Source organism: Neoarius graeffei, chromosome 19 (genome assembly GCF_027579695.1).
Source record: "Neoarius graeffei isolate fNeoGra1 chromosome 19, fNeoGra1.pri, whole genome shotgun sequence".
Lineage (NCBI taxonomy): Eukaryota > Metazoa > Chordata > Actinopteri > Siluriformes > Ariidae > Neoarius > Neoarius graeffei.
This window is the reverse complement of record NC_083587.1, coordinates 52,501,098-52,524,158: the sequence shown is the minus strand read 5'-3', so window position 1 is coordinate 52,524,158 and position 23,061 is coordinate 52,501,098. Positions and strand designations below refer to the sequence as shown.

The 23,061-nt window shown below is 43.0% G+C and overlaps 1 protein-coding gene across 2 annotated transcripts in view; it reads left to right on the top strand.

Moving 5' to 3' along the window:
* rundc3b (RUN domain containing 3b) overlaps positions 1-23,061 on the top strand; it is a 103,736-nt gene that overhangs the window by 36,539 nt on the left and 44,136 nt on the right. For both annotated transcript variants that reach the window (XM_060900264.1, XM_060900263.1), the window contains exons 2-5: positions 3,502-3,617; positions 8,526-8,659; positions 8,971-9,056; positions 12,871-12,960. In XM_060900264.1, coding sequence (XP_060756247.1) covers positions 3,502-3,617; positions 8,526-8,659; positions 8,971-9,056; positions 12,871-12,960 — 426 coding nt within the window. The remainder of the gene's footprint in view (positions 1-3,501; positions 3,618-8,525; positions 8,660-8,970; positions 9,057-12,870; positions 12,961-23,061) is intronic.

The following is a 23,061-nucleotide window of genomic DNA, read 5'->3' as shown; positions in this document are numbered from 1 at the left end:
TTCCAATCTTTCCTCAAATTTGGTCAAACTTCACGGCCACCCTCTTACTACCTCCCATGTCATGTATTCCACATTTTGGAAATTTTCGTCCATGGGGGGCGCTGTTTTTGGCCGACGCAATTGCTCCAAAACGGGTTTTTGGTAAATAATTCCATAATGCTTTCCCTTCACACCACTACCTTGTGATAGTACGTTGCTGTTGTAGACACTTATTTTTCCAACTCATCATCGCTCATGTACAGCATAGCGCCACCTACTGACATGTGAAAAACCAAAAAATTTATTCTTCAAAAATCTATATCTCATCTTCTATTTACTCAATTGTCATCAAACTTCATACGCAAACTCCTCATAGCTCACCTGACATATACGCCAAATTTTGTGCACTTTCGCCACTGGGGGCGCTATTTTTGGGCAAAAAATCCAATCTTTCCTCAAATTTGGTCAAACTTCACGGCCACCCTCTTCCTACCTCCCATGTCATGTATACCACATTTTGGGAATTTTCGTCCATGGGGGGCGCTGTTTTTGGCCGACGCAATTGCTCCAAAACGGTTTTTTGGTAAATAATTCCATAATGCTTTTCCTTCACACCACTACCTTGTGATAGTACGTTGCTGTTGTGGGCACTTATTTTTCCAACTCATAATCGCTCATGTACAGCATTGCGCCACCTTCTGACATGGGAAAAACCAAAAAATTTATTCTTCAAAAATCTATATCTCATCTTCTATTTACTCAGTTGTCATCAAACTTCATACGCAAACTCTTCATAGCTCACCTGACATATACGCCAAATTTTGTGCACTTTCGCCCCTGGGGGTGCTGGTTATGGCACACATGATATTGCAGCTTCTGATTTGTCAAACTTGGCAAGCAAACTCTTTTCAAGACCCTTATTGGGGCGCTTGCCATGGTCGACAACGCACGAAACTTGGCTCCTTATTCTTAGACTGCCACCGCTACTGAGAACCAGAAGCCCAGATCCAGGCGGGCCTCAGGGCCTCTATAGCGCCCCCCGAGCCCCGTACAGTGCGAGACCCTATTGTTACCATGTGTCCAATTCTGTGCTTTGTCGCCATTGTGGGAGTACTGTCTCTTGCCGAAGAAGCTGTGGAAGGTATTTCGCGGGGACGCATGCCCCCGCCCTCCTTGGCCGCTGGCGCGAGGGCCCGTCGAGGCCGCTTGCGGCTTTAATTTTTCTTGTTCTGCTTGTTGAACCTGCCAACTATGAAAAGAAAACAAATAACCTAGACACAAAATCTGCTTGCCCCTGTCAGTAAGGTCGGAAAAACATTTCAAGTTCACAGTGTGTCAGCATCACCTATTTTATTCTATCCACATTCACTGGATATGATTGGCTACTCTACTACTAGGCTATCAGCTCATATACCGTGAGGAGAGAAAAAACAAAATGGTGGAGCATGTTGCTGAACCTACGGAGAACAGAATAAAAATGCTACTTGAAAACAATCCCCCCCAAATTATCAAATATTTAAAAGAAACAGAAATGGCTAAAAGAATATAGCCTCCACCCATCCCCAAAAAAGAAAAAAAAAATCTCCTGTTCCACACTCCAGCCCACTTGGTGGCGGTAATCCACCTTTAAGTTTGTTTGCCAGCCGCCAAAAAACCCTAAAGAAGAAGAAAACCAAAAAAAATACAAAAAAGCAACAAAATATGGAATTAAAATATATGGGGTGGCACGGTGGTGTAGTGGTTAGTGTTGTCGCCTCACAGCAAGAAGGTCTGGGTTTGAGCCCCGTGGCCGGTGAGGGCCTTTTTGTGCAGAGTTTGCATGTTCTCCCCGTGTCCGCGTGGGTTTCCTCCGGGTGCTCCGGTTTCCTCCACAGTCCAAAGACATGCAGGTTAGGTTAACTGGTGACTCTAAATTGACCGTAGGTGTGAATGTGAGTGTGAATGGTTGTCTGTGTCAGCCCTGTGATGACCTGGCGACTTGTCCAGGGTGTACCCCGCCTTTCGCCCGTAGTCAGCTGGGATAGGCTCCAGCTTGCCTGCGACCCTGTAGAACAGGATAAAGCGCCTAGAGATAATGAGATGATATATATATGTTATTTACCAGCTGGGAGGTCCGTATGGTGAAATACCGTGACCAAGGTCTTGAAAGTACTGATCGAGCCCTTCTGGGCCGAGGTCAGTATTCAAGGCCGAGGTCACGGTATTTCACCATACGGATCGACTTTTAGCTGGTAAATAATATATTTATTTTTTTCTTTACCAAATTCTGACAGAAAACGAGAGCACCCGAAAGGGAAAACCGAGCCGAGCCGCCATTTTGAATCCTCATTCATGGCTGTAATGCAAATTGCTTCCTCCTCGGTATACAAGTGCACTTCCATGGCAGGAAAAAAAACTACATTTTGCCGCCTATGTAGTCCCCTATTTATACAAAATTGAGTCATTCAGGATTCAGCCATGTTTTTGCTGGGCGTTAGCAGGTTAGAGGTTTTTAGCTTTCTCCTGAAATGTTTTGTTTTATTTTGTCTTCCTCAGGGTAGTAAAACTCGCTTTCGCTGTGAACACTGTCGTTATCGCTATCCATGCTGTAAAATTAATGCTATTATGAATCCTCATTCACAGCTGTAATGCAAATTGCTTCCTCCTCAGTATACAAGTGCACTTCCATGGCAGGAAAAAACCTACATTTTGCCGCCTATGTCTTCCCCTATTTCTTCAAATAGGAGTCATTCAGGATTCAGCCAAGTTTTTGCTCGGCGTTAGCAAATTAGAGGTTTTTATCTTTCTTCCGAAATGTTTTATTTCTTCTTCCTCAGGGTAGTAAAACTTGCTTTTGCTGTGAACACTGTTATCACTATCCATGCTGTAAAATTAATGTTATTCTCCTGAGAAATGCTGGCAAAAATTTATGATTTTTGATAATATTTTTAAAAAATCTTATTAAAAAAAGATAAATGTTGACAAAAAATGCTACTACAGTATGTTTGTTGTTGTGAACAAGGGAGTTGCCAGAGGTCCGTAACCGGGGTCCGTAACTGAGGTCCGTACCATAGGTTACGGACCCGCTCGCCAGCCAATCAGAGCGCAGGATTTGGACCGCGAAAAAAATAATTGATGTTAAGAGCATATCTTTTTTTCTCCCCCCCAACAGGCATTATTATTATTATTATTATTATTATTATTATTATTATTATTATAGCATCTTTCACAAATTGTTCCTGTCATTTCGCCGGTTTGTTTACATTCTAAGCGGAAATGATTTTATCAGACGTTTTGTATAAAGTTTTTATTTATTGCATTGCAAAAAATAAAAAGCTCTGTTTCTGAAAATCCAGTGAATGTGGATAGAATAAAACAGTTATTCCACTCAATCTCGTCGTACATGGCTTATAGCCGATGCGGTGCTACGCGCCTTGTCGGCTATCAGCTCATGTAAGACTCGATTTCGTGGAATAACTGTTAAATATACAGCATTCAGCCTTATTTGAAATTCAATTCAATTCTCAACATGTCTCTCTACAGGTTCTCAGTGAAAACGCTTATCGACCGGTCTTGTTATGAAACTATAGATGACACATCGCCGGAGTTCATCAATTTTGTCTCCATTCTGGAGCAGATCCTCAGCCATCGGCTCAAAGGTAGGAACATGAGACTACATTCAGGCTCAGACTGTACACATACTGAGCATTATAATGTCAAACCCAACCCCATACAGCCATTAGCACATGGTGGGTGTGTCTGAAATATAAAACTGGTACGTAATAATAAGGCTGTATTTGGAGGCCTGTCTGGATTGAAGGTTTGCAGAGAGAACTGCGTTTTGAGGTGCCTTTGACATTTTGAAGGCATAATACACAAGTGTTTTATCATCCACTTTCCTACATATCCCATAATCCTGTTGATACAGGCAGTCTGTAAAAATGGAGCAAGTTGTGGGTTAGTATTTGGTGTGTTTTTTTTTTTGAGTATTTGACATACAGTACATGTATTCATAAGTATGGAAATATATGTTTAAAAAACAAAATTAATTTAAAAAATAGCTTCAATGAGGCTGTAGCTCATACCGGCCACTGTTGTTGCGCGTGAGTTTGAAATCTGATCAGTCCTGTAGGAGGAGTAGCGATTTTTGTGAAATTGCATATGACCCCTGTGGAGCTGCATCCATAGCAGGTGGTGCCACCTGGTGAACAAATCTTGTTCGAATATGTCTTTAGAGTCTTCTGGGTGAGTTTCAGTAAAAACATCCTAGCAGTTTACGGACGGTAGCCTAGTGTTTAATGTGACGAGTCACCCAAAAATTTCAAACGCCCATAAAAATCGTAAATATGACAGGTGGCAACACCATATTGACAACTTTTATACAGACCAACCTGGGGAACATTCCATATGAGTTTGATCCAAACCTGATCAGTCCTGTAGGAGGAGTAGCGATTCTCATGAAATTGCACATGACCCCTCTATAGCCTCATCCGTGGCAGGTGGTGCCACCTGGTGAACAATTCTTGCTGAAATATGTCTTTTGAGTCTTCTGGGTGAGTTTCAGCGAAAACATCCCAGCAGTTTACGAAGAGTAGCGTTTAATGTGATGAGCCACCCCAAAATTTCAGATGCCCATAAAATCGTAAATATGACAGGTGGCACCACCATCTTGACAACTTTTTTATGCACACCGACCTGGGGAACATTGTGTGAGAGTTTGATCGAAATCCGATCAATCCTGTAGGAGGAGCAGCGATTTTTGTAAATTGTGGACAGGCGATGATAACGAACAATGCATGATGCATAAGCCGGATGAGCTAATAAAAAGCATTTGACACTATATTAAAAATGTATATAATTTATTATACAGTATGTAAATGTGGGGCGGCACGGTGGTGTAGTGGTTAGCGCTATCGCCTCACAGCAAGAAGGTCCTGGGTTCGAGCCCCGGGGCCAGTGAGGACCTTTCTGTGTGGAGTTTGCATGTTCTCCCCGTGTCCGTGTGGGTTTCCCCCGGGTGCTCCGGTTTCCCCCACAGTCCAAAGACATGCAGGTTAGGTTAACTGGTGACTCTAAATTGACTGTAGGTATGAATGTGGGTGTGAATGGTTGTCTGTGTCTATGTGTCAGCCCTGTGATGACCTGGCGACTTGTCCAGGGTGTACCCCGCCTTTCGCCCGTAGTCAGCTGGGATAGGCTCCAGCTTGCCTGCGACCCTGTAGAAGGATAAAGCGGCTAGAGATGATGAGATGAGTATGTAAATGTTGCATAAAAATAAACTGTTGGCTTTCCATTGGTTAGGAAGATTTCAACATGATGTACTCCGATACCCATTTTCAACCGACAGGAAACGGGTTCTTGAACCGGTTCCATTCAGGATTCTTTGAATCTTGGTGCCAGCCAGTGAACCGGCCCATGTTTTCACCAGTCTTGAGCCGAACCCTTGTAATCAAGGATGTGTCATGAATGGAGGGTGCTCTACAATGCACAATGGGAGGAAACCGTAGTAGCAGGATGGCGGTGTGCATTGATTGATTACCTGTGAGTTTTTGTTCTGTTATTGCAAATATTTGTTTTCAGTCCAGTCTTTTTTCCTGAAGCTGTCTCCTTTTCTATTGTGTTCTCAATTGCTGTGCTCCACTTCCTCTCCAAACTAATGACACACCCACTGATGTCGTGGTTCACACTGGAAAAACCAGCTTGATTTTGATTCCAACTGGGAACCAACTTTTCAGATTATTTTTGGTTGAAATGCTCTGAACAGTTCAAATGTGGTGCGTGAACAAGAATGGAACCTGTTCCCTGTTGGTTGAAAAGGGGTAACAGTGAAGAGGAAGGAGCTTCCTAGTTCCTTGAACATCCCTGTCAGGATAACTGATTCGATAATATGCAGTGGTGGGGGGATTTTTATACAACCATAACTAATCGTCATGCAGGGTTTCCCAGTGCCCTCTTAGATTAATAATAAGGAAGGTAAGAGTGAAGCCATCAGTCAACTGAAAAGAGTTGCAGGACAACCTGAAAGCAGCAGGAACAACAATGACCTAGAGAACAACTTGATGGGCACTCGAAGAGCGCAGACCTCCACCGAGGACAATAGTCTCTCTCCTGTACTGTGCAAATAAGCAACTGCATCCAATTTAATACTTTTGGAAATGTATCCAGACATATAGAATTATGTGCCTACAGGATTACTGATACCTTTGAATATGGACCATGATAGTGAGTCATTCTATTTCTACATTGGCTGTGTTTTGTCACTGTTGAGCTTTACTGCCATCTACTGGAGTTTAAGATGTATGGCATATTCAAGTCTAGACTTCCACCAAGACCAAATGCCATATCTCAGAACCAGGGACGGATCCAGCCCGAGAATTTGAAAGGTACACGTTTGCAGAAATATTTTCACTAATTTTACCAGATCACTATGGATTTCCACAGGGGCGTAGAGCACACCGAGCCCTTTCTGACGAGGCCAGCCATGGCCTGCTACGACCGTGACTCGGCCCACTATTCGCCCTCGAAACCGCACGAGTGTGGCTTGCCGAAAACTTTTAATATGAGCCCTGGCTCCAGCCGTGTGCGCCTTCAGGGATTTAAAAATTCATAACTCAGCCACCGAAAGTCCTAGCCCCGCCAAACCTTACAGGCACCTCCGTCTCCCCAGGACCTTTCGAAACAGTCCAGGCACAGCTCACTGCAACCACTGCTCGGCCCATTATTTGCAGTGAATTTCGACCTCTTTCTGGAGCATTTTATTTGATTTGACCTTGATTCTTTGTCTTAGGTCTCGCTATACAAAACATAGTGAGAATATAGGTAATTAGGTCAGGTAAGCATCACCGCTTACTACAGGTGGTCGGATCCTGAACCATTGGTCTGTTGGTTGAGTGAGGTTATAGCCCATGGAGCTGGCTAGCAGTAAAGTAAACAAATGCCCGTGACCGGTGCCAAGTGGTGCACATATTTCTGACCAATGCACATGCATCAGTCTGGATCTGTCCCCGAGAACATTAGCAGAAGGGAAAATAAATTCCTGGATCCATCCTGTGACTTGGATCCAGTCCAAAATGTAATGGGTTCTTCCTTGGCCCATGCTACTCCATTCCACCAAGTTTCATGGAAATGAGGTTGGTAGGTTTTGCGCAGTCTTGCTTAGACTGACAAACAAACCGCACTGAAAAGATAACAGCAAAATCAAGTGGCTGAATGATTTCTCCTCTGTATTTGGAACTATTTTGAGATATGGTACTGTAGCCGTCGAATACTTGCTCTATTTTTCCCAGTGACACTTTTTCACATCTCCTCTAATGGGCTTGAGTTAGTAACTGTTCGCGAATGTCGGTAACCTGGCAACGTGGTGATGAGTATGCTGCTTTTGAAGGCCAGCGTCCGAGCTAATGGACTGTTGTACATCCGCTGTTGTGTACAGAATCACGTTATTCTACAATGTGCAGGCGAAGCATTATGTATAATTCTGCAGGAAACTATTTTAAGAGAGGTTAATGTTTCTTTCCAGGCCTGTCCTCATGCACTTACTGCATGCTGTTTGTCAGAGACGAATAGGACATTAAGTGACTTGATGCTCACAGTGGAAATTGTTCTTTTTTTTTTTTTTTTCTGCACATACAGTGGAAACAATATTTAGCTTCCATTATATGTCATTAGGCACCTGAGATACAGCTGTCGGTAAAATCCATTAGCTTTCTGCTGGTATTATGCATGTAGAAGCAGGCAGACGGTGTCATTTTTTTCCCCTCTTGTTTCATTTTCTGGTTGCAGACAGCACACAGCTGCTTTCTGCATAGAGAAAGAAAATCCACAGATTATAGTGGAGCCAAGTGTAGTTTTGTTGAAGGTGTGTGTGACAGGAAGGCTATTATAACACAAATAAGTGCTCTTTACAATGTTGGTGAGCAGAGAAATTAGCCTACACTTAAGCTTTTTAGTGCAATCTTGGCTTAGTCCTTCACTCTCATACATGCCTTCTTCTCTTTTTAACTTTTTTTCTTTTTTCTTTTGCAGCTCCATTTTATGAAAAACCTCATCTCATTATCTCTAGCCGCTTTATCCTGTTCTACAGGGTCGCAGGCAAGCTGGAGCCTATCCCAGCTGACTACGGGCGAAAGGCGGGGTACACCCTGGACAAGTCGCCAGGTCATCACAGGGCTGACACATAGACACAGACAACCATTCACACTCACATTCACACCTACGGTCAATTTAGAGTCACCAGTTAACCTAACCTGCATGTCTTTGGACTGTGGGGGAAACCGGAGCACCCGGAGGAAACCCACGCGGACACGGGGAGAACATGCAAACTCCGCACAGAAAGGCCCTCGCCGGCCACGGGGCTCGAACCCGGACCTTCTTGCTGTGAGGCGACAGCGCTAACCACTACACCACCGTGCCGCCCATGAAAAACGTCATCCTGCCCAAATAATCAGGGAGAAAAAAATCTTGAGCTCCAGGATGAGAACAAAGTTTTGGGTTTTTTGTATGCGTCCTATCTCGTCTCTCTAATTTTTTCTCACTCACTTTTCCTCCCTTTGTTTTATTCCATGCAGGTCAGATCACTTGGTTCGGCTATGAGAGTCCACGTAGTTTCTGGGATTTTGTGCGTGTGGCCTGCGGCAAAGTCCCTCACAGCTGCATCCCAAGTATTGAGAGCATGGAGAATGTTCGCAGTTCCAGAGCCAAGGTACATGCGCGCATGCACACACACACACACACACACACACACAAAATATTGCATCACAGCTGGCTTGAAATAACGAGCAGGTCTGTCCTATACAAAAATAATTCTTTTATCAATGCTACAGATTTTTCAAAATGAAAGAATAGCGCTCTCTCTCTCTCTCTCTCTCTCTCTCTCTCCATTTTTCAATTTTTCCATCTCTGGCCATTTCTGTCTTTGTCTCTTTCCACTTCTCCACTCTCCCTTCCACTCTCCCTCCCTCCTTCCTTCCCTCACTCTCCCCCTCTCTGCCCATCCATCCATTTTTATCTCAGGGTCGTGCATGGATCCGAGTTGCCTTAATGGAAAAACGGCTCTCTGAATATATATCTGCTGCCTTGAGAGACTTCAAAACCACAAGGTTTTACACACACACACACGGCAAACAATATACATACGAATATTTATTGTTAAAAAAACCTCCAATAAGGTCTGTCTACAGAATGCATGTTGTTAAGTCTATATATGGAATTATTCTATCCACGTTCACTGGATATGAGCAATCGCGCGCTCTGATTGGCTACTCTACTACCAGGATATCAGCTCATATACCATGAATAGAGAAAACAAGATGGCGGCGCATGTTGCTGAAGCAACCGAGGACGAAATAAAAACTCTACTCGAAAGCAAAACCCCAGAAAATACAAAAAAAGTAACAAAACATGAAATGAAAGTATTTGATGGTAAGAACTTTATCGTTTTTTTTTTTTCAAGCATTATTATTATAGCGTTTTTCAAATTGCTCCTGTCATTTCGGCAGTTTGTTTACATTCTAAGCGGAAATTATTGTCAGACGCTTTGTATAAAGTTTTTATTTAGCGAATTTGTATAGAATAAAAATGCTCTGTTTCTCAAAATCCAGTGAATGTGGATATAATAAAACAGTTATTCCACTCAGTCTCATTGTACATGGATTATAGCCTACTTGGCACTATGTGCCTCGTCGGCTATCAGCTCATGTACGACTCGATTTTGTGGAATAACTGTTTAATATGTTTGTGGTGTTAAGTCAATTTATCAAAATGTGGGTGTGTCTTTATATCCATACAGTATATGGGCATGAATTCAGTTCACGTACAAAATACGCCGTAATTCAAAGCTGTGAAATAAAGACAACCCAAAAAGACCATTTTTAATTCTGCTGTTTGATGAAGAGTCCGTAGTTACAAGGTCACAAGTTTGGCTGGAAATGAAATTGACTGCAACGAGAGGAACTTTTCACTGCTTATTCTGTTCATTATTAAATTGTGAAACTTGGACCCGTTAACATACCGTAAGTGTCGATGATGGTGAGCCAGAAAAAGACCCCGGCCCCGAAGCAGTCACGAATCTTGGTTTTGGACTTTTTAGTTTTGGACACCTTGGAAACATTTAAAGGGCATGTTTTTTGAGTTCATGTCCCATTGTGCTTGTTGGATATTAGACAATGATAGTCCACGAAATCGAGTCGTACATGAGCTGGTAGCCGGTGAGGCGCGTAGTGCCGAGTCAGCTATAAGCCAAGTACGACGAGATTGAGTGGAATAACTGTTTTATTCTATCCACATTCACTAGATTTTGAGAAACAGAGCATTTTTATTTTTATCTTTTGCAAATTGGATAAATGAAAACTTTATACAAAACGTCCGACAAAATCATTTCTGCTTAGATTGTAAACAAACCGGCGAAATGACAGGAGCAATTTGTGAAAAATGCTGTAATAATAATAATTCTTGAAAAAAATATATGTTCTTACCATCAAATACCTTTATTCTAGGGCTGTGCTCACAGCTCGCGATACTCGATCATGCACGATTTTCGGGGGTACGATACGATATCGTTTACTCACTTGAAAATCGAAAATCCCATATATGATACATGTCATGCATATCTCCCGGTTCTGTAGCAGGTTGTCCTCAATTTTCACTTGATTTAAAGCATGTTTCATGCCAGAAATCGACGGAAATTCATGCTTGTAACCTGTTCCAACCAAAAACGTTTTTATTTACAAATGGCGCTTCCAGTTACTCAGGGCATGCGCACTAGAAATGAGCCTTTTTTTCATCCAAACTACTTTTTGAAACCCTCATTCTGATTGGCTGGTGTATCATAAGCCAGCCAATCAGAATCAGTGTCTTAAAGGTCTGATGACACGAACATGACTCTATGCAATTTCTTAAATAAACTATACAACATGGCAAACATGTTAGATTTCTGTTATAATTGCGTGAAAAGAAGCTGTTGTTGCGCGAATATCCAACTTTTAATTGCACAGTGTAAGAAAACTGGGTCCGTGGCTCGCGGCCATGTTATGACGTCAGCGGGAGAACACGCTGCGGTTCACTGGCTGTTCTACTCTGGTTCTACTCAATGGAAATGGCGCATGAAAACGCCGGTGAACTCTCTAGTGCTAGCTCTTCCTCTTCTGGGAGTCTAGAATTGTGTTGATCTCTTCCGAATAGAATCTATGATAGCCTACCCTCTTTACCCTTTGCCTCTCGTTGCTAGGCGGCAGTTACATGAAAGCCGCAAGCTTTCACAGGCAAATACATGACTGATATCACGCCGACTTTATGATTACATTTATGATTATCATGTAGAATCTATAGCTCTACGTACCTTTATCTTATGTCGTTTCACAACACATGTTCTGACAGGAGGACTGTCTTTGGATCCGGCATAGCTACTAGTAGACCCCCTCCGGAATACTGGCAGTGTTGCCAGATTGGGCAGTTTCCCATCCAGTTGGGCGGTTTCAAGTGCATTTTGGTGGGTTTTGAACATATTTTGGGCTGGAAAACGTCAGCAGTATCTGGCAACACATACTGCTGACGTTTTCCAGCCCAAAATATGTTCAAAACCCATCAAAATGCACTTGAAACCGCTCAACTGGGCGGGAAACCTCCCAATCTGGCAACACTGTGTAGGCACTGCTGATGGTAGTAACACACGTTTGTGCTGAACTGAACACCCAAGAGATTCTTTTAAGCTGGGAAGGGTGTCAAAACAATCCAAATCGAAGTGTTCAGAGCACAGGACGGATGTTGGTGAGGGCTCCCACTTGTCACGAGTGCGCCTGACTTGCTTCACCCACTTCGCATGCAGCTCGGGATCTCTGGGAAACTTGAATAAACTTACCCCATCCTTGTAGGTTTTGGAGCAAAAGCCGGCAACACAACGCGAAGGCATAATAACTATATATATATAATGTATAATAATAATAATACTAATGATGACAAACTGAACACCTGTCGCATCAACAACAAACTAGTAAGTTAGGAGGAAGATTCTTTCGCTGACGTCATATAGCCCCTCCTCCTCTTTCGTCTCCTGGGTGCTGCAGCCCCGTCAAATTTGCCCAAATAGCCGCGTTTTTTTTAATCATAACTTGTAAAATAGGCGCCTTCGTGAATTAATATATGGATCATTGGGAATTATTTTTTATGTTATAAAACATCGCCAAAGATGTCAAAAACGTGTCATCAGCCCTTTAAGGCAGCAGCATGCCATAATGACTGTTTTTTGTCTAATTAGTTTCCAATATCTGTCATTTGTGCCTTTATTGTCCGACTTTTGTTATTGAAACACAACAAATGATGAAGTAGATAACATCTTTAGACATTTGGTGACCCAAATCTGAAGTTTGCTTGGAAAATATCAACTGGAAGTGGCTCAATCGGTATGTTATCATCAGTAGATTAAGTTTCAATGCGCTCTGCTACAGACGCTGCAAGCCGCTAATTACGTCCCCCATGTCTCCATGGCCTCGTCTCGAGACTCACTGATTGAATAATTTTGGCGCCAAGCGTATTCGCGCCCTCTGCTTACAATACATTAAAGACATCGTTCAACTCGATATATCGCGATATATATGGTACAATATCGTGAGCAACTGATGGCAAACGAGCACAGCCCTACTTTATTCCATATTTTGTTGCTTTTTTTTATTTTTGGGGGTTTTGTTTGAGTTTTTATTTCGTCCTGGGTTGGTTCAGCAACACGCTCCACCATTTTGTTTTTCTCTACTCATGGTATATGAGCTAATATCCTTGTAGTAGAGTAGCCAATCAGAGCATGCAATTGGTCATATCCAGTGAATGTGGATAGAATAAATGGCAATACACTTTGTGTAGAGGAGGAGGAGGAGGATGGTAATGATTTGTTTGTGTGTCTGTGCATGCACTGATGTTTACCAGAAGGTTTTATGAGGACGGTGCGATAGTGCTGGGAGAGGAAGCTGGTGTGCTGGCAGATACTCTTATTGGACTAAACGCTATTGATTTCAGGTAAACATATATTCTCTCTCTCTCTGTGGGGTACTGTTGACATTCAGCCATGTATCAGTCAGAGAGGATTTTAATGATTCCACTTCCCGAAGAGTCTCTCACACACACACACACACACACACACACACACACACACACACACACACACACTAATCCTATCCTCCAGATCAGTCCATGGGGGTAAAAAGTTACTGTCACTATATTAAAGGTAGACTGCCTTTCAGATTTTAAGTGTAGGTGAAAAAATTTTTTCCCCCGACACTCAATTATTTTGGTTAAATGGACTGAATTTGAATCACAGACCAATTTTATTAGGTTTTTTTAATAGCATAATTACTGAATTTAGGGCCACATGTCCCTAAATTCTCCGCTATTTTTTCCTGCTTCACCATGACCCAATTCAAGATGCTACATCATGCATCAAATAGTGGGCTTTCCCTGTTCACGCAAGGCATTGTGGGATACAAATTTGAAACAGGAGAGAAAAATTGAAGACATGAGTGTGTGAATGAAACGTGAAAAACCGACTACAGTAACGGAAAGTGAGAAGAAAAGACGTTATGTTCTATACGAAGGAAAGGAAACGCAGGACCAAACTAATAAGTATCGGCGGTCGGCGAGCACCTCGGTGTGATCAGCTGTTCGTTTAGCGACAGAATGATGGAACTGTCAGTGCACGGTCAAAGGTAAACCTGTAGATGGCAGTAATGCAACACTGTGGATGCCAGCTGCCGTAAAACCCAAAAGAAGAAGAAGGTAAACCTGTGGATGCGCACACGGACTTCCTCTGTCTGCTTGACTGCACGAAGCGAGCGATTTCATGCACATTATTTGCTCGGGAATCCCTTCAAATTAAATAACTTCCCAGCCACAGAATTACCTGGTTTTTTTTTATTTTTTTTTAGATATTACAGAAATAAGGGTTGTTTTATAATCAGGGTACGCAAGCTAAAAATCACATTTAACACTTATTATCTTCAATATCAAAAGGCTTGATTAAATAAACTTGGTTGATTATTGTAGTCCTGTGATAGCTCTATTTACCATGCAAAAAAAAATTTGGTGATAACGTTATTTTTGGTGAATGTATGGCAATATATGTCATATTTAGCAAAATTACTCGTGTCATTTAGAAAAAGTGCTTTTTTGACCACAGGTAGCTCCAAAAGGGATGCACTTACATCATTCTTTATACCATAAAACACATATTTGGTTCCATATCATTGGAAACATAGTTAAGTTTTAATGTTGAATGCCAGTAAGTTTTCAGACTATTTTGATCAAATTAGTATGTAATTGTGTCAAAAAAATGTCCTCTCCGAGACAGCTAATTTTTCAATATAAAAAAACATATCTAAAATGATGATTTTCATCCTAAAATGTGGTCAAGATATTGGGACATAAATATTAGAGACAGGGCGGCACGGTGGTGTAGTGGTTAGCGCTGTCGCCTCACAGCAAGAAGGTCCTGGGTTCGAGCCCCGGGGCCGGTGAGGGCCTTTCTGTGTGGAGTTTGCATGTTCTCCCCGTGTCCGCGTGGGTTTCCTCCGGGTGCTCCGGTTTCCCCCACAGTCCAAAGACATGCAGGTTAGGTTAACTGGTGACTCTAAATTGACCGTAGGTGTGAATGTGAGTGTGAATGGTTGTCTGTGTCTATGTGTCAGCCCTGTGATGACCTGGCGACTTGTCCAGGGTGTACCCCGCCTTTCGCCCGTAGTCAGCTGGGATAGGCTCCAACTTGCCTGCGACCCTGTAGAAGGATAAAGCGGCTAGAGATAATGAGATGAGATGAGATATTAGAGACAACTAAGGCTACATCCACACGACAACGGCAACGAGATTTTTTTTTTTAAAATATCGCGTCCACATGGGCAACGGATCAGGTACATATGGCAACGCAACGCTTGCTGAAAACGATGCAATACACATGCCACACCTCTACGTGCGCTGTAAGACCGGTCCCATCGGAGACACCAGAACAATAGAAGAAGTACGACGCATGCGCATAAACCCCTTCTTCTACCCGGCGTCATAGACATATAAACATAGACACCGCATTGAGCCTGGTGGCCCGTTGCTGGGATACGTCAGAGTGTCCGCCATATTGGATGTGGCAAATCTTCCCCGTAAACCAATGCAAGTAAATGGACTGAACTTCATAAAGCCCCTTTCTACAATAATATTTAACTCGATGCCTTTTATTCACCCATTAAGACAAACACGTATATATTTGGGAAACAAACAGGCATCAAAACAACATGTATAACTTTTAATGTGATGGTTATAAATAGTGTGCGAAATACCCGTCAATATTCTTTTTTTTTTTTTTTTTATTCCGCTGCTACTATCATAGGCTACTAACGATATCTACACATCAAGGCATGTTTTGGAGCTCAGCGGGGATCGTGTAGAATAATGTGCTGTGCTTACGCTGCTGAAGCCGTGCTGTGCCGTCTCCGCATCACTTTCATTAAATGCCGTGCAGATAGGCTATAAAATGTCTCCAAAAACAATTTTTGCAATATACAGCGCTATATGGAAAAAAAATTTAATTAAACCATATTACAATGGGATTGCTCCATGTGATTGCTTCACAGTCTGACATGCTTCCAATCTCTTCTATTTTTGAGTGTGCTATCACCATCTGACAGCTGGTGGTGAAATTGGTTGGGTGGGCTATGAAATAAATTATAAACTTATTTATAAATTATAAATTGTTTGGAGACAGGTTTCACTGAGTGGCTATTATGCACGAGACTTCATATTGGCCACAAAGTCAGAAAAATCTGTTCGTAAAATTACGTTATAATGACCAAATACAATGAAAAGTATTTTTCCAGTCTCACCCGTGAAAGGTAATCCCATGTGATCTCGTTTGGACGGTAAACCTGTTGGTACAGTTAAACGCAGCACATGAATGAGGCATCTTTATTCTCCGCTTTGCCCCATCCAATATGGTGGCGAGGATGACGTATGATTCTACGCGGAAGGCGGCGTCTATGTTTGTCTATGCCCGGCGTGAAGCACTCACAGTCATGTGGTTGTGACATCATCGTAAACAAATCCATTCTTCTCATCCAGACGACTTCGCAACGGCGCCGTTGCCAGATCTTTCCACTCTGGAACCCGTTCTCAAAAGATTTCGTTTTGGGGCACCCAAAACGCCGGTGCTGTGTGGAGGCCAGGCCGAAACGATAAACAATTTTATCAGATTCACCTGAATCCGTTGCCGTGTGGAAGGGCCCAACACAAAGCTTACAGCCTTATATTTAAAAGCACTATGGAAGTAGTGGATTCTGAATTGTCAAAAAAAAATGTCCTCTCCGAGAATCACTTCATTTGTTTCTCCAAGCCCTGCTTAAAGCTACACTTAATCTTGTTATAATACAAACTATACTATTCAAAAAAAGTAGGGGATATTTTATTTTGAGATCCAAATTTTCACATATACAAAGGGATACGAAAGCATGTTGTATAGTTCCTTACTGAGGAAGCATTTCCAAAGTAATTCATCACCCAAACACATCAATGACACTCTCATGATCAGCACGGGATGCTACTGATGATCAAGGGGGTCGTGCCACAAATTTGCATGACTCTGAATTGGAAGGTTAGAGCCACTCCAAAGGAAGATTTTGAAGAGAAAGCATCAGATTATCAGTGGTTGAAGTCGTTAATTAAACAGAGACCATGCGCCGTCTAACACAGGATGAGAGGTTACGTGCCCTTGGCATGCTACAGGTTGGCACAAGACAGGTCGTTGTGGCAAGAGCATTGAATGTTTCCCAGTCTGTCATCAGCAGATTATGGTCCAGACATCGTGCTACAGGGTCTGTTCAGGATAGACCACGATCTGGTCGACCAAGGGCAACAACTCAGGCTCAGGACAGATTCATCCGCACTATTGCCTTGAGAAATCGTATGGTAACAGCAAATCAGATAAGGTCTCAACTTCGAAGGGATACTGGCTTGGTAGTGAGTGGCCAGACCATCAGGAATCGACTGCACAGATTTCACTTACACGCCCGACGTCCTCGTGTCATTCCCTGTTTGAGGGATCGTCACATTAGGGCCAGACTCCAATGGTGTCGTCATCATCAACGCTGGGATAATCGCCAATGGAACCACGTAATGTTCTCAGATGAGTCGAGGTTCACTGTGGACTTCCTGGACAGACGCAGGAGGGTTTGGCGCCGACGTAACGAACGTTTCCATGACGTTAACGTCATTAGACATGATCCGTATGGGGGTGGCTCTGTAATGGTGTGGGGAGGCATCACTGCTGCCGGCAGAACAGACTTGCATGTTGTTGCTGGATGTGTCACAGGGCAGTACTACCGGGACAACATCTTGGCGCCCCATGTTGTGCCGATTGCACGTCGTTATGGTCGCCGTTTCATTTTCCAAGATGACAATGCCAGATGTCATAGGGCCAGGATCGTTACAGATTACCTCCAGCAGCAGAATATCACCAGATTACCATGACCAGCACTCAGTCCGGACCTTTCCCCCATCGAGCATGTCTGGGACATGCTTGGACAGCGGCTACGCCAACGTCAACAACCTCCTGCAAATGTCCAAGAACTTGCTGCAGCGTTGCAACAGGAATGGAATAACATTCCCCAAAATGACCTGGGACGTCTCGTTAGGAGTATGCCACGCCGAATTCGAGCTTGTCTAGCCAACCGAGGGGGTTTTACTGTCGCTTTCATTTTTGTACTTTTCACTTTCGCTTTCCTTTTTCCGGTTTTTTTTTCCGTTTTTTTCTCTTTCTTTTTTCGGAAGAACGCCGAGACCGGAAGCTTTCTTTTTCTCTCCTCCTGTGTAAAGTCCACAAGCGGAGGCCATCTGATCTGCTTTAATATCAACAGATCTTCATTTAAGGTACGTGAATCTTTTCATCATGGCACACCTTCAGCCTGTCCAGTGTGCTGAGTGCAGGATGTTTAGTCATTCTTCCTCCGTCACTAGCGATAGCTCTATTAGCTTTACTTGTGATAAGTGCAGATTAGTTAGCTCTCTGACGGAGAAGATTTCAGTGCTAGAAGCGCGTGTCCAGGCTTTAGAGCAGGTTAGTGAGCGTGAGAACAGTGTAGTTTCCGTTAGGGAAAGTCTGGACGCCCTAGGTGGAGTTAGCAATCCCCCAACTCCGGCATTAGAGCCCTTACAGTGGGGCGAATGGGTGACGGCTCGACGGCATAAGCGTAGAGCCAAAGCTACCGCTGAGGCTCGCCCACGGGAGCACCACTCCTCTCCGCGTCACGTATCGAACAGGTTTGCTCTCCTTAGTGATGCACCCACTGAGAAACCTGAAAGAGCTCTGGTTATAGGGGACTCTATCATACGGCACGTGAAATTAGCTCAGCCTTTAGGGGCACCAGCAGCTTTAGTCAGGTGTATACCGGGAGCCAGGGCGCCGGACATAGCAGGTAATCTTAGGGTCCTAGGCAAGCACAGGTTCTCAAAGATAGTTATCCATGCAGGAGCTAATGATATACGCCTTCGTCAGTCTGAGGTTACTAAGAGTAACTTTGTAGAGGTGTTTAAATTAGCGAAGGTGATGTCCGATGCTGTAGTATGCTCTGGCCCCATCCCAATGCGGCGTGGCGATGTAGCTTACAGCAGGTTATGGTCGCTGAACTGCTGGCTGTCCAGGTGGTGCTCTGAAAACAGTGTGGGCTTTATAGATAATTGGGCTAATTTTGAGGGCACTGCTGGCCTGTTAGGGCGGGACGGTATCCATCCCACTCGGGAAGGTGCTGCTCTCATTTCCTGCAGCATAGGTCATAGTCTCAGAACAGGCCTAGTTAATTTCTGACAATCCAGAGCCAAGGCCAGGGAGCAGACGAACAGGCTAAACCGACTGTCTGCTAGCTGCACAGAGTCGTCACTCAGGGCCCACTACATCGAGACTGTGTCTGTTCCCCGAGCTCAACAAAAAGGTAGAAATTTTCAGAGAGTTTGTTCCAGTAACCTAATCAATATAAAATTAGATCAGACTGACTGTACAGCTGCTGCCAGCACCTTTGATCTAAAGGTGGGGCTATTAAATATTAGATCTCTTACATCTAAAGCGCTAATGGTTAATGAACTCATTACTGATCAGGAGTTTAATGTACTGTGTTTAACAGAAACATGGATTAAGCCAAATGAATATATAGCATTAAATGAAGCGAGTCCTCCTGGATACAGTTATATACACCAGCCTCGTCTAACTGGCAGAGGAGGAGGCGCCGCGGTTATTTATAACGATTATCTAGGTGTAACACACAAATCTGGTTATAAATTTAATACATTTGAAGTTCTTCATACTCATATAATGTATGTAGCCTCGAAAAATAAGTCTACCCAGTTAATTCCATTGCTTATTATTTACAGGCCCCCGGGGCCATATTCTGAGTTTCTTTCTGAATTTGCAGATTTTATCTCAGATCTGGTTATTTCCTTAGACAAAGCTTTAGTTGTCGAAGATTTTAATATTCACTTTGATAACCCAGAAGACCCTTTAAAAACAGCGTTTGTGTCCATCTTAGATTCAGTCGGGATTAAGCAGAATGTCATAGGACCGACCCATAATGGTGGTCACACCCTTGATCTAATACTAACATTCAGATTAAACGTAGACAATATAGTCATACTTCCACAGTCTGAAGTTATCTCAGATCATTGTCTCATCTCATTCAAAATATGTCTGAGTAATAATATATGCACCTCACCACGCTACTGTATTAAACGTACTTTCACGTCAACTACTGCACAGAGCTTTATAAATGATCTCCCAGAGCTGTCAACTTTGATTGGGTCACTGTCAGCCCCTGCAGAACTCGATCAGGCAACTGAATGCTTAGAGTCAACATTCCGCCATACTTTAGATAATGTAGCTCCTCTAAAAAGGAAAATGGTCAGAGACAAAAAATTAGCACCCTGGTATAATGATGACACTCGCACATTAAAACAGACCACTCGAAAATTGGAACGTAAATGGCGTCAAACAAAATTGGTAGTGTTCAAATTGGCGTGGAAGGAGAGCTTCCTGAAGTATAAAAAAGCTCTTAGTGCTGCGAGATCAACATATCTCTCCTCCCTAATAGAAGATAACAAAAATAATCCTAGATTCCTATTTAATACTGTAGCAGAATTAACCAGGAATAAGTCCACTATCAACACATGCACACCTGCAGTATGTAGTAGCAACGACTTCATTAATTTTTTTAATGACAAAATTGAGAATATCCGACAAAAAATTCAAACTACTAATTTAAGGTTAGACAATGAAAGTGACCTTGTAGTTAACAATATAACTGTATCAGATCATCAGTTAGAATGTTTTACTCCCCTAAAAGAAACTGAATTACTCTCATTAATCTCTACATCAAAAGCCTCAACTTGCGTACTAGATCCCTTACCGACACGTCTATTCAAACAGATAATGCCTGGAGTAATTGAACCGCTTCTAAAAATAATAAATTCTTCTCTTACGATTGGCTATGTACCCAAATCCTTTAAACTAGCAGTTATCAAACCCCTGATTAAAAAACCTGACCTTGATCCCTGTCAGCTGTCCAATTATCGGCCAATATCAAACCTCCCCTTTATCTCCAAGATCCTTGAAAAAGCTGTGGCACAGCAGTTATGCTCATATTTACATAGGAATAACATCCATGAAATGTATCAGTCAGGATTTAGACCTCATCATAGCACAGAGACAGCACTGGTTAAAGTAGTAAACGACCTACTGTTGGCGTCTGATCAGGGCTGTGTCTCGCTACTTGTGTTGCTTGACCTTAGTGCAGCATTTGATACCATTGATCATTCCATTCTTCTGGATAGACTAGAAAATGTTGTGGGAGTTAAGGGAATGGCCCTCTCCTGGCTCAGGTCTTATCTAACTGATCGTTATCAGTATGTCGATATAAATGGTGATATTTCTAGACGTACTGAGGTAAAGTTTGGTGTTCCACAAGGTTCTGTCTTGGGTCCACTGCTTTTTTCTCTATATATGTTACCTCTGGGCGATATTATTCGTAAACATTGTATTAGTTTCCACTGTTATGCTGATGACACACAGTTGTATGTTTCTGCAAAACCTGATGAGAGACACCAGCTTAATAAAATTGAGGAATGTGTTAAGGACATTAGACACTGGATGCTTATAAATTTCCTTCTGCTTAACTCTGACAAGACTGAAGTACTTGTGCTAGGACCACATACAGCTAGAAGTAAGTTTTCTGATTACACAGTAACTCTGGATGGCCTTTCTGTTTCTTCACGTGCAGCAGTAAAAGACCTCGGAGTGATTATTGACCCCAGTCTTTCATTCGAAACTCACATTGATAACATCACCCGGATAGCTTTCTTTCATCTCAGAAATATTGCAAAGATAAGAAATTTAATGTCATTGCATGATGCAGAAAAACTAGTCCATGCTTTCGTTACCTCCAGGTTGGATTATTGTAATGCCTTACTGTCTGGATGTTCCAATAAGTGCATAAACAAGCTCCAGTTAGTTCAAAATGCCGCAGCAAGAGTCCTTACTAGAACTAGAAAATATGACCACATCACGCCTGTCTTATCCACACTGCATTGGCTCCCAATCAAATTTCGTATTGATTATAAAATACTACTATTGACCTTTAAAGCACTAAATGGTCTCGCACCACAGTACCTGAGTGAACTTCTGCTCCTCTATGACCCGCCATGCCTACTTAGATCAAAAGGTGCAGGCTATCTGCTGGTACCTCGTATAGTGAAGGCTACATCAGGGGGCAGAGCCTTTTCTTACAAAGCCCCACTGTTATGGAACAGCCTTCCAAGTAATGTTCGGGAATCAGACACAGTCTCAGCATTTAAGTCTAGGCTGAAAACATATCTGTTTAGTCAAGCCTTTTGTTAATGGTGTTTATGAGGTAAAGGAGTAGATCTGGAGGGTCCTCAGACATAGAGTGTTTTGGTAAACTGGGATGTATGGATGCTGTCAGTCCCCACTCGCTTGCTCACTCGAGTTTGTTGACGGTGCAGTGGCTGGCTGCTTTATGTCCCGGGGCTCCCTCATGCCTGTGTTACCTTCTGGCTCTCTCCTTTTAGTTATGCTGTCATAGTTAGTTGCCGGAGTCCCTGCTTGTACTCGGTGCAATATGTATACTGTTCCTACTTATTCAGGTGACATTGGGCATACCTAACCACCTGTGTTTTCTTTCTCTCCCCCCACCCCAAATCTGTCCCTCTGAGTTACATGGAGTCAACAGGAAATCTTTTGGTGGAGACGGTGGGGACCTCGACTGGCTATCGTAGCCTGCAGGGAATCGGCCGTCAGACATTCTGTCGCATGTCCCAGACCCGGTTAAATGTAACTGAATTGTCTTGGCCAGGCCTAACGGTCCCATCTGCATCTCATCATTGCTGAGGAGTGTGCTCCCATCACCCAATCAAGCATCCAGCCAGAGCAGGTCATGATATATTTTTTACCATATTAACATGCCATTGTGCGTCATGCCTGATGTAAAGACTCTCGTCTCTGCGAGCCTACCACACAGATTTAATACTTGTCATTTTTAGGGCATACCTAACAACGTGTTTTCTTTCTCTCCCCCCTGCCCCCCCATCTGTCCCTCTGAGTTACATATTGATCCTGGGATTGAGATGCTGGCCTCTTCTGCCCCTCGGACCTGCTTGATCCATCCTGGTGCCCTGTGTCTGGTCGGCGTTTTATCGCCCCACTCCTGTGAAGGACGGCCCCATGAGGACAGTTGAGGGTTATACCTGTTAAAACTGTTAATATTATAGTCAGGCTGTCTGTTGTTGCCCAAATGAGGATGGGTTCCCTTTTGAGTCTGGTTCCTCTCGAGGTTTCTTCCTCATGTCGTCTGAGGGAGTTTTTCCTTGCCACCGTCGCCACAGGCTTGCTCATTGGGGATAGATTAGGGATAAAATTAGCTCATGTTTTAAGTCGTTCAAATTCTGTAAAGCTGCTTTGCGACAATGTTTATTGTTAAAAGCGCTGTACAAATAAACTTGATTTGATTTGATTACCTGCTACTGACTCGGTTTCAAAATGGTGGTAAATTTGCTGTGTGACCCTGTGTTTGTGTTGACCCTTATTCT